The sequence below is a fragment of the Elephantulus edwardii genome, unplaced genomic scaffold (genome assembly GCF_000299155.1).
Source record: "Elephantulus edwardii isolate Elephantulus edwardi_28Jun2011 unplaced genomic scaffold, EleEdw1.0 scaffold00027, whole genome shotgun sequence".
In the NCBI taxonomy this organism is placed as follows: domain Eukaryota; kingdom Metazoa; phylum Chordata; class Mammalia; order Macroscelidea; family Macroscelididae; genus Elephantulus; species Elephantulus edwardii.
Genome location: NW_006399777.1, coordinates 17,173,389 through 17,185,809, shown reverse-complemented (window position 1 = coordinate 17,185,809; position 12,421 = coordinate 17,173,389). Strand labels below are relative to the sequence as shown.

Sequence of the window (12,421 nt, the reverse complement as noted above, 5' to 3'; positions counted from 1 at the left end):
GTCAGAGGTAATTGTCAGGGCACTGACACAGCGGCTCAAACAATCACGTACTCAGACAAAAAGATCTAGTGTTAGCATGTTCGAGGATTTACCACACACAACAAACAACTGTTCGTTATGAAGAATATTTTCAATACTGTTAAAATATAAAAACAAATCCTTTAATTTTTCAGGTGTTTGAAAACACATTTTATACTTAAGGCGGCCTTGAAGAGAAGTACAAAATTTACCAGTTTCCATTTTCCCCACCCACGCTGGTGCAGAGCACTATTCTAGGTACACAAAGGGATCCTTAACCTGCGACAGATGATTTCAATGTCTGGAATTACAACGTCTCCTTTGCCAGGGAGTAAAAATAAATAAAAATGCCACTGCTTGCTCCTGACCTGCTCCAAACTCCCTTCTGGCTCACAGAAAAGTTCCTTTTGACCAGTTTAAGATGGAATAAGCCCAGCTGCTTCTTTCAATATAAGAAAGTAGAACTCCATGTTATAAAAAAAAAAACCCCAGAACAAAACACTTTCCACGCGAGAGCAGTTTCTGCTTGTAGGAAGGGTTAAACATTTCTGAAGTTGAGCTTTTTGAGCCATTTTCTTCCTCCACCATTACCTTTTCTTGACGTAGGCAAACCAGCTATCTTTTTATGCTGCCGTGTCTTTCCCAGGTCCTGCATCTTGAAGACAGGTCATTTCCCGGATGAGTGATCAAAGTGTGTGAAAAAATAAACAAACAAAAGCTGTTAACGGTGAATCACCTATGATTACCCTGATGAAGTACAAAATAGAGAAGCAGCTGGCAGTAACGTAGCTATTCCAAATATCTGTGCTTCAATGGTTTATTTTGTAAGAAGGTACCCATAGTCCAAAATATCTTTGTTTTAAAAATCTTTTGTCAAAAAAAAAAAAAATTACAAAGAAACCTTTTGGTTCAACCTAATAAAAGTGATATCTAGAAAATACTCCCCCATTGTTAAGTCTGTATGGGAAAGTTCGGATGCTGAAGATGGCTAAGGCACGGTGCTCGGGAAGACACGTGGCTTCTGCTGCCACCGCGTTACACACGACGCATCCCTGGCTCCAATGACAGGCACGGTTGGTGTCCTGAAGTGATGCACGGGCTGCGGCAGGGGCTCAGACGTAGGCCCCCAGGGCTGCGTGGAACTCCGTGAGACACTGGACCAGCTGCTGGAACTTGGGCCTCTCCTCCGGGTCTAAGGCCCAGCAACAGGCCATCACAGCGAAACTGCAGCGACAGAAGAGAAAACGTGCCTAGTGAGGATACAGTGCCTGGACCTTCCGGTCATTCATTCCTGTCCAAATATAAATGTGTGAAGGGTAAGAAGTTAAAAAATCCATCAACTTATCCTGTCTGTTGTCAGTTCTAGTAGGAAAAGAAGGTAAAATGGATTATCTGTATTTTATGAAGAGACTTCAATTCTCGGCCAACCCAAAGATGGGTGGTTTGAATCCATGAGCTGCACAGAGGGAGAAAGACGGGCAGTCTCCTCCTGGGCGATTTACGGTCTCTCAAAATCCACCTGAGGGTCAGCTATGCGTCAGTTCCCACTCAAAGGCAGTGCGTTTGGGGTTTTGATCAGACTTCTATCTAAGCATATCCTAACAAATACTTAAACAAGCAGTCCAAAATAATACACAGGAGTGGCATCCACTTCCCAACTAACATGCCTCCAGGAACTATGAACTTTGATAAATGTCGATAGTTGTAGAGGGGCTTCAGGCCTTTTTTCACAGGGTCGCTATGAGTCGTGCTCGACTCAAAGGCAAGTGACAACAACATCCTGCAGTTAAGAATCTAGAAGAAGGAAGACTTCTGCTTCAAATTTCTAACATCTCTGGATCTACAGAACAGTCAACGTGAAAGCTGCTATGAGCCGAGGAGCAGACCTTGAGGAGGGGCTGGGACCGAACCCACGGTCACCAGGCACACAGTCGCCCGCTGCCCCAAGTCCCACGACATGGGGAGACTAGTCATCTGATGAAAGGAGGAAAATCAATTCTCTCCTCACTAGCCCCAAATGTCTTCCTCATATTTTACTCCAGCTGGCAAGGTGAGAAGACACAGGCTGCTTCTTAAAATTGTACAGTCTGAATCACGTCTTACTTTTGTCTTCAGTGTTTCGCTGTGTACACTCCTCTCCCAGATGAGGCGAAGCGCTGTAAATATAAACTGCACGGAGTCTCAGTGCCACCTGTGTGACGCAGCCTGGCTCTCCAGACCAAAAACCAAGTGGAAGCTCACGTCCAAAGGGAACACGACGAAGGGATGCTGCGGCTTGCCACTGTACCCCAGCCCAGCCCCTGATCTAAACAGATGGAACGAAACCCAGGTCATCAAATGCGTGGCAACTCACAGTTCATCCGGGCAGTTGATGGGCTGAGCTATTCGGTAACCGTCTTTCAGATACGCAGCCATCTCAAAGGGGTCAATGTCCACGTACGGCGTCTGGCCCAGGGTCATGAGCTCCCAAAGCGTCACTCCGAAGGCCCACTGTGGACAAGAGCAGCAGGAGAGGGAGAGGACACAGTTAGGACAGCTGTCGTGTGCCTCTCGCGGCCCGCCAAGGGCACAAGAGACCTCCGCTCCTGAGTGAAAGCAGAACACTTTCCAGAAAAAGGAGCTTTTGTGGCTGGTTCTTTTTTTTTAATTCACTTTCAGTTGGTTTTTCCGGCTGAGAGAGAGAAAAGACTGCACTGCCATCGAGGCACCCTTTACACTGCATATCAATACTGTCTGTTTTAAGGTAATTAGATTTACTGGAAGCAAGTGCTTCCAAGTCCCACCTCTAGAGATCACTGACTGCATCAAATGTTTTTCGACTATGAAAAGTTGTCATTTTAAATGCTGCAACTATTCTGCACAATTGGCCAAAGGAAAGTGAAAATAACTGGAGAGTAACTGGAGAAAAGCATCCTGAAGAAGTGAAATCCAAGAAGGATTTAACTTTTTTTTTTTTAAGAAAACCCCACCACGGATTCTTAACCATATTCAGATTATTTAAATGAAGAACTGAAAGCATCCTAAAAAGAAAGAAAAAATAAAGGTCCTTCCAACCTTGCTTGAAAAAGAAATGAAATGTTAATTAAGATGATGATGTGAATTACGAGGGGCGGGGGAGTCCTGAGTGGTGCTGGCAGGTGGACCCACTGGTGGTCCAGCCAGGGTCGCCGTGTGGACTACAGGCAGTGTCTATAGGAAAGGGCCACCGCGTGGCTGGAGGGGACACAGCCGATGCTCCTGTTGACCTGGGGCCACACGAGTCCCAAGGTCAGAAGGGCTGCCGGTGGATGAGGAAGAGGAAGGAGGATAAGCCTGTGGACGTCAGTATCATACTGATGAGAGCCCACGAGCCCAAGACATTGTGCATTCTTTATCTCATTTCATTTTCACCTCAAGCCTGAGAGAATCCTTGGTAGCAGGGACGAGGGTGATGGATGTAATCTCCAGACACTCAAGAGCCCACCAGTCACTGGCTTGGGAGGGTGGGTGGTGGTAGTGGTGGTATTTTACTCTGCTCAAGAAAAAAAGTTATTCCAAGTTATATATATAAAAGTTGTTTTAGTTTGGGTTTTTTTTTTTAAAGTTCACATCTAAGTATTTGCCTATATTAAAGATCCTACTATATGTGAAAGGGGGCTCTGGTGGCTTAGTGATAAGGAATTGTGTTGCTAATGCAAAGGTACATAGTTCGAATCCACCAGCTGCTCCAAAGGAGAAAGACAGGCAATCAAATCCCATTTGATTTACTACCTCTGAAAACACCTTGGAGGTCAGCTATGGGTCAGCTCTGACTCTACTAAACACACAACTATATGTGAACTTTCTTTTAAAAAAATTTTTTATTTTATGCTCTTTTTTTTCCTTCTCCTTGTTGTGTACTGTTGAGTCGGATCTGACTGGCACAGGAGGAGGCTGCCCCTCCTTCTCCAGCGGAGCATCTGATAGATTTGAACTGCACACCTTCGCGATTGCAGTGCAGCTTCTTGCCACCAGAGTTCCCATGTATATATGAACCTTTAATAATTCTAGTTATTAGTGAAAACAGTACCTAATGTTGCAGTTTTCTATTTTTCCAGTGGAGTCCAATTTCCAAAGCGTAAAACAGAGTGTTTCACTGCACAGAGGAAACATAGTTCAGAGAGGGAGCCCTGGTTGGAGGAGCCTGTTGTCATTCTTTCTTTCTGAGATGAGATGGGTCTCTTGGTGTTTACTGACCGTGGCCATGGTGAATAATGAATGCAAATGAAGTTTTGGAGGAAGAAACACTGGGAACTGGTAGTAACTGCAAAAGGTGCAGCCAGGGTGGACCTTGGAGGCAATGACAGTGAAACTCTGTCTTACATATTGTGGCCATATTTTCAGGAGGTACCCTGTTCTTGGAAAAGGATATCACGCTTGGAAAAGTGGGGTGTCAGCAAAGGACAGGCAGACTTTCAATGAGATAGACTGACACAGTGATCCTAACGGTGGGCGTGAGTATGCCCAAGATGGTCTGGATGGCACAGGACAGATCCCCTCACTGTTCACTGGATCACTGTTCCGTCACAGGTGACTTGACGGCACTTACCAACAATAACAGCAAGCACCCGGAACACAGGGAGTGACCTGCCCATAGTGCCGGAGAGGTCCAGGAGAAGAACTTCAGACTTAGGAACTCAGGGCGGTCGTGTGGTTTATATCTGGGAAGGGGAACTGTACACAGGTGTTAACAGTGGAGTCACTGGGTGGTGAAACTACTAACATAAGAAGGTTGGAAGATCAAGTACATCCAGAGGTGACTCGGAAGAAAAACGTGATGATCAATTGAAAAAAAAAAAAGATAATAGCTGCTGAAAATCCAGAGATGTGCACAGTTTTACTCCAACACATCCAAGTTGGCATCAACTTAACAGCAACTAGGTTTTAAGATATTAATGCATTAGCACCTTTAATAGATAAAAAGCCAGCTTTCAACAATTATTTCTTTGGAACCAGGAGGGACCTGAAAAGACAGAGTAATGACGGGCATAGTTCAGTGGTGATTAATTTTATAAAACATAATGCATGGGAATGATTGTGTGAAACACAGTGTGAATGAAGAATAGTGTGAAACACACTGTATATTAACTTTGTACGCAAACCAATACAAAATACAATTTTTAAAACATTACTTTTGATGATTTTGTGCCTATCACACTACCCCTAAGCACTGAGCCAAGGTTCTCTCCTATTACACACTGTAACCCTGAAAAACCCCATCCAAACAGAACAATCAAGCCACAAGGTACATGTTCATTTCATTTCCTTACAAGCCAACGACGTGATTAATTACACGTTGGCTCACGAACTTAAAAATACAGAGAAAAGAAAACCAAGACCAAATAAATGGCACAAGGATGATTTGTGGAAAACTTGTTCTCTGAAGTCTTTTGAACCATTTCAAAGTTAGACAAACTGACTCAGTCATTTTCTTCAGTCTGACGTCTGTGGAGAGAGGGCAGCAAGAAGGTCAAGCTGTTTTTCCAAGGTTTTATGGAAGGGTAGTGCCCCTTCTATTCAGAGAACAATCACAGAGTAACAAGAGTCCTCGGGCTCGAGCCATCTCGGTGACGGTCACTCTTCTCTACAAACCGCTCTAGTGTTCTTAACATGCAGAACCTCAAACTTCTTCTTAAAAAGTAACACGACACTCCGACGTGGCCATCAAAAAAGTCTACCTGTTCCTTTTCACTTAGTGTTCACCAAAGTTGGGGCTACTGAAGGCCAATCTCTCAATTATCTTGCTTCAAGGGATTATAATACAAAAACCTAGCTTGTATCAATTTAAAAGTTTCATTTAAAAAATGCTCACTTTACATTTCAGGCTACTATAAACTGATGATAAATTCACTGCAATTCTAAATTTTCTCACGTGATCCCAGGCGAAGTATTCTCCAAAACGCCTTGGCTAAGTCTTTTGGTTCGTACTAGAAACCCACCTCTCCTTTCCTGTACGTGAACACAGGTCTGAGGGACAAAATCCAATTAATGTCGCTCCTCACGTCAAGTGCATTCAAAGGTAGACTAATGACAAAGGAATCCTGGTGGTGCAGTGGCTACGGACGTGGCTATTAGCTGAAAAGTCTGCGGTTCAAATCGACCAGCTGCTCTATGGAGAAAAAGGCCCGGCACACTCTAAATATCACAGCCTTGGAAATCCTACGAGGCAGCCTTCTCTGTCCCGTGGGATCGCTGTGAGCTGGCATCCACCCGACGGCACAGAACAATGGCACTAAGGATTGTCTGGGATGCTTTATCTAAGGATGCTTGTGAAAAGCAGCTTCACTGGTACTTGCGTATTGTTGTTATGTGCCTTCGACTGTACTACGACTCTCAGCAACCCCATCAATTACAGCTCTGAATTCTGCCCTATTCTGAGCCAATCTCACTGTCTCCAGGCATGTGAACCCACAGCCAGTCACTGTGTCAACCTCTCATATCCAGGGTGTTCTCCTGTGTCGTCCCTCCACCCTTCTAAGCATGCTGTCTTTGTCCAAGGACTGATCCCTCCTGCAGACATGTTACAAGTATGTGCTGTTAGATGGAATCTTGGCTGAAAGCAGAGAATAACAGAAAGATGTCTGTATTTTATTGACTATACAAAGGTGTTGGACTGTGTGGATCCTAACATATCAGGGCTAACACTGACAAGAATGAAAACTCCAGAACACTTAATTGTGCTCATGAGAAACATACACATAGACCAAGAAGCTGTTGTCTGAACAGAACAGGTGAACACTATAGGGTTTAAAATCAGGAAAGGCTGCATCAGGAATGCACCCTCTCTCCACAGCTATTCAATCTGTGTGGTGAACAAATTACTCGAGAAGCTGGACTCTGAAGAAAAATGTGGCAGCAGGATCGGAGGGAGACTCCTGAAGAACCTGCATTATGCAGATGACATAACCTTGCTTCATGAAAGGAGATGACAAACACTCACTGCAGAAGCTCCAAGACTGCTCAGCCTTCGATATGGATACTATCTTAACACCAAGAAAACAGAACAGGCTTCTTCGAGGGACCACTGATGAAAGCCACAAGCTTAGTCTTAGACACAGTTCAGTTCTAGGAAGGTGAATCTAGAAGAATTTAATAGAGTCCAAGTATGTAGAGCTCTCTTGGAAGGCTGGATGTGAGAGTTAAGCTTAACGTGTCTTGATAGATAGCATATTCTCATTTCCTACTTTGGAATAAACCTCATGAGAAAGCAGTGTTCTACTATAAAAGGAAGAAACTGGAAACGTTCAGGTCTAGATCAAAGTCCACCTATTGCTCATTAATGGGCTCTAGAGATATGACTGCAACATGACACAGCTCCAGAAACACATTTGCATAGAAAACAATGTGTTTAGGGCTCCCATACTTTGTGTGACTGAAGGGCCTGCCCAGTCAAGCAAACAATTAGACTTCAAATTATTTCTGGGAAACTGCTTCAGATGAGCTCTAACTCTGAGACTGGGAATTCAGAGGAGTGGGGCTTGCCCTCAAATGCTTCTGCCACACCCAGAAGAACTGACATGGGGGGCAGCTGGTCCTACATGAGACACCTGGTGGTTGGAACCAACCCTGCCTTCCTCAACCTTGATCATCATCATCTGCAGAGGGAGGAAAAGCAGACTGTTTCTCCTAGCCAGGAGGAAGGGACTTGACTGCGTTACAATCAAAGGCAAGCAGTTCAAATCCACCAGCTGCTCCGTGGGAGAAAGGTGGGCAATCCCCTCCAGGGTGATTGAACTACTTCTGAAAACCCAACGGAGGGTCAGTGATGGGTAGGTTTCCGACTCGACAGGACACTACAACAACAAGTGTGTTGTGTCTTTGCCAGAATCAGGGCTTCCCATGTTCTAAATTTGTTTTTACACGTTTCCCTACAGGAAGAAGACATCGCCTCTGAATCCATGTAGTGCACTGGTTTATTTCAGAGTTCAGGACTTGATAGCACTGTCCAACATGTGGCAAACTTCAGTTTCTATAACAGGCCAAAGGACTTTTTAAAAAATATCAGTTATAAACAATACGCTCTGAGACCTGTGCACTACTACACAATTTTTTAATTGTTCAACACTTAACTATCTTCTCTGAGGTATCTCAGACCAGATGTACCTTTGCTATTGCCTTGCCATTATAATATACTGACTTGGTTTATTTAAGCTATTAAAATGTATGCATTTCTTGCTAGTATTTTATTTATTTATATTTTTAAAGGAAACAAGACAGTCACCACTGGACCAACAGGTAACAGATGGAGAAAATACTGACATTGTCAGCAACTTTCTTTCCTTTGGATCCACAATCAACATGCATGGTAGTAGCAGCAGCACTCAAGAAGTCAAAATACATGTTGCGTTGGACAATCTGCCTTCAGGGACCTCGCCAAAGTATTAAAGAGCAAGGATGTCAGCTGAAAGACTAAGGTGTGCCTGATTCAAGCCATGGTCTTTTCAATGATTTTCTATGCACCTGAAAGTTGGACCATGACTAAGGATGACAGAAGAAACACCGATGTCTTTGAGTTGTGGTGCCAGAGAAGAGTACTGAATATCCCATGGGCTTAGAGGAAGAACAACACAAGAATGGTGAAACTGTGGCTTACATACTTCTGACATGTCAAGAGAAGCCAGACCTTGTAAAAAGACATTATGCTGGGAAATATCAAGTGTGAGAGAAGGAGGGAAAGACCCTTGGCAAGACGGACTGACACACTATGACAATGGGTTCAAGCATATCACAGATGGTGCAGGACAGTACAGAGTTCGGATGTGCTGCTGACAGTGCCCCTCTGAGCGGCTGATGACTTGAATCCACCTAACAACAATGATGAATTGTCTTAATTATACTTCCATTGTGTTTTTTTTAAAGTCATCATTTGTACATCATCACTAGTGAAGTGACTATTCAAGTATTTTCCTGTTTTAAATTGTTTATTCCAACTCTAAGGGCATATGCAGGAGAGCACAAATCTATTTTTTCCCCTTGTTTTGTACCGTTGAATCAGATCTGACTGGCACAGGAGGAGATTGCCCCTCCCTCTTCAGCAGAGCATCTGGTGGATTCGAACCACGTGCCTTTGGGATTGCAGTGCAGCTTCTTGCCACTAGGCCACCAGCGCTCCCAAATGTTAAATTTTTATAAAGTCCATATTGTTCTTTTAAGAACATTGCTTTTGACTTCACCTATGAAATTTCTGCTTGCTGCAAAGTTCCAAAGATGTTCTCGTTATGTTGTCTTTCACCAATTTTTCCAATTTATTGGCAAAAAGTCACTCTTGCTGTTGTGTACTGTTGGGTTGGAATCAACCCATAGCTGACTTTCAGCAAGTTTTCAGAGGCAATTAAACACATGGGAGGAGATCATCCATCTTACTCTAGAGAAGCAACTGGTAGATTCAAACCGGAAGCCTTCAGGACTGCAGTCCAAGTTCCTTACCACTGGGCCACCAGAGCTCCCCATCATTACTTAATATCTGTGGACTTGGATGTTGTCCCTTCTTTCACTTGCGATGTTGTTACTGTGTCTTTTCTCATTTTTTCCCTCATGAATCTGGCAAGAATTTGCCAGTTGTTAGTAATCTTCTCAAAGCGTGAAGCCCCAGTCCACTGTTTTTCTCTACTCTTTCTCTTCTATTTCACCGATACTGATCTTTAGGCTCTCCTTTGATGTATGTACGTGGGGTTTAATATGCTCTTCTTATTTGGTTTCTTTTTTTTTTTAATTTTTATTATTTTTGTGTGAGTGTACCGTCAGATCAGATCTGGCTGGTACAGGAGGAGATTGTCCCTCCTTCCCCGGCAGAGCATCTGGTGGATTCGAACTGTGCGCCTCTGGGACTTGTTTAGTTTCTTAAGCTAAAAACACTGTTATCTTGAGAACCTTTTTCTTAATCTTAATTTAGACATTTAAGAGCATAAAGGTCCTCTAAGCACTGTTTTAGTAATAATTTCATGATTTTAAATTGAGTTTTTTCTTTTCTTTTTAAATTATCAGTGCTCTCATGGCCTAGGCCACAAGTAACAGGACTGCTGACCTCAAGGCCAAGTACCATCCAAGTTTGACTCCCCCAGCAGCTCTGTGGGTGAAAATGGGCCATCTCTTCTTGTGGGATTCACAGTCCTGGAAACCTGAGCGAGGGTCAGCTAGGAGTTAAGATTTTTGCTTTTTTTTTTTTTAATTGCCATTCAATTCTAAATACTTGATAGTTTTTCTCCTCTGACATTTTCTTAGCATATTAGTTATTTGTAAGTGTCATATATAGTTTTAGAATATTTGGAGATTTTCTAGGTATATTCTCATTGTTAGAGTGTATCAGGTCCACTATAAGACACACAGTGACCCTGTGAACAGACCACGTCCTTGTTCTATCCTGCACCGTCCTAACCATGTCTGATGCACGTCAGCCCAATGTTACGGTCACCGTGTCAGTCCGTCTTGTTGAGGGTCTTCTCTGTCTCCGACCCACCATCTTTCCTGACATGATATCCTTTCCCAAGGATCGGCCCCTCCTGACAAAAGCACAGAGCTGAAGCTTCACCATGCCCGCCTCTAAGGAGTTACCTGGTTGTCCTGCCTGTAGGACAGACCTCCTTGTTCTTTTGACAGTCTATGGTCATTCAGAACTGTTCTCTAACACCACATGTCAAAAGTAAGGCTTCTATGTCTGTCATCTTTAGTCACTGTCCAACTTTCTGATACGTAGGAAGTAATGCACAGATCACGGCCTGGATCAGGTGCACCTTAGTCTTTAAGCTGACATCCTCACTCTTTATTTTGGAGAAGTCCTGACAACGGATTACTGTAATGCAATGTGTCTCTTGATTTCCTGGCAACTGCTACTCTGAGTGTTGATTGTAGATCTAAGAAAAATGAAACCATTGATAACGTCCATCTTTTCTCCATCCATCTATCATGATTGTTGCCAATAGGTCCAGTGGTGAGGATTTTTGTTTTCTCGATGTTGAGATGTAATTAATTGAAGGCTGTAGTCTTTGATCTTTGACAGCAAATGTCTCATGTTTTCTGATGTGTTCAGAAAACCTGACTTTGTAGGAACTAAATTTGAGACTAATCTGACGGCCTTAAATACGTTCTATGATTGTAAATGTTCCATGTGGACTTGAAAAGAATGTCCATTGCTGTTTTGGTTGAAGCTGTTTATAAATATCTATCAGGTAAAATTCATTGATGTTGTCATTCCAATCTTTTAATACTTTCTGATTTCTGTTTATTTTGTAAACTGTCAGCAGAAAAAGGGGTGCACAGCAAAGTGGACTGGGGAGCAGGAGGGAGGGAGGAAACTGTGCAACAATGAAGGAATCTTTTTAAAGAGAAAAGCAAACTGAGACGGGGGGATAAGGAGGAAAATGTACACTAATAAATGTGTGGAAATCCAAGTTTTCTGTAAACGTTCACTAAAATATCAATAAAAAATATAAAGAGATAACCAATTATCATTTTAAAAGATTTAAGTAACCACCGGGACAAGCTTACATATTCCCATGTACAGTTATTATCTCTGGTTTATCTGGTATCACTGCTTCCAAAAGCAAAAACTTCCTTTCCACATTCACTTACCATTTCTTACATTATGAATCTGCTCTAGTGATGAATTCTTTCCATTTCTGTATGGTCCTACTTCCCCTCTAGTTCTGAAAGTTCATTTTACTGCACCTAGGATTCTATGTTCACAATTTTTTTTCTTTCTAACAACAACAGTACGTTAAAAATGCGACTCTACCTTCTTCTCACTTGCACGTTTCCAATTAGAGACCTGTTGTCACATTTCTCTTGGCTATGCAGCATCCAGCCATAAAGGCATATGAACAAATCATTTATTCATAAATAAGTGCCATCGTCAAGAGAAGAGAGATCTCTGAAGTGGCGTCCATGTGAGTGAGAGAACTGGGACTCAGCATGGAATTACACAGTGATGTCCTTGGTCCTTTTATCTACTGACCTACAAAGTTCTCTAGGGAAGAGTCACACTGATGGCAGCAAAGTGCTCAAATAAGTGATCCAAAGTCATGTGTGTACCTTAAATTCAGTTTGTACCTTCTCAATTTGTATGCAGAACAGATCATCCAGGACACTGGGCTGTACAAGGAGGAATGTGGCATCAGGATTGGAGAAAAATTCATTACCAACCTGTGTTATGTAGATGACACAACTCTGCTTGCTGAAACTGAGGAGGACTTGAAGTACTTGTTGCAGAAGGTCAAAGACTGCAGCCTTCAATATGGATTGAAGTTCAACATCAAGAAAACAAAGATTCTCACCATTGGGCCAATTGGCAGCATCATTGTGGATGGTGAAGAGTCTAAGATAGTTAACAGTTTTAGTCTGCTTGGCTCCACATTCCACACTCTTGGTACCAGCATTTAGGAAATCAAGA

General features: G+C 42.9%; 1 protein-coding gene across 1 annotated transcript in view; it reads right to left on the bottom strand.

The window, feature by feature from the left end:
* Positions 1 to 1,130: 1,130 nt before the first annotated feature.
* Positions 1,131 to 12,421, bottom strand: part of RYK (receptor-like tyrosine kinase) — a 165,191-nt gene continuing 153,900 nt past the window's right edge. The window contains exons 14-15 of the mRNA XM_006883419.1: positions 2,372 to 2,508; positions 1,131 to 1,242 (exon numbers count right to left, since the gene is read on the bottom strand). Coding sequence (XP_006883481.1) covers positions 1,131 to 1,242; positions 2,372 to 2,508 — 249 coding nt within the window. The remainder of the gene's footprint in view (positions 1,243 to 2,371; positions 2,509 to 12,421) is intronic.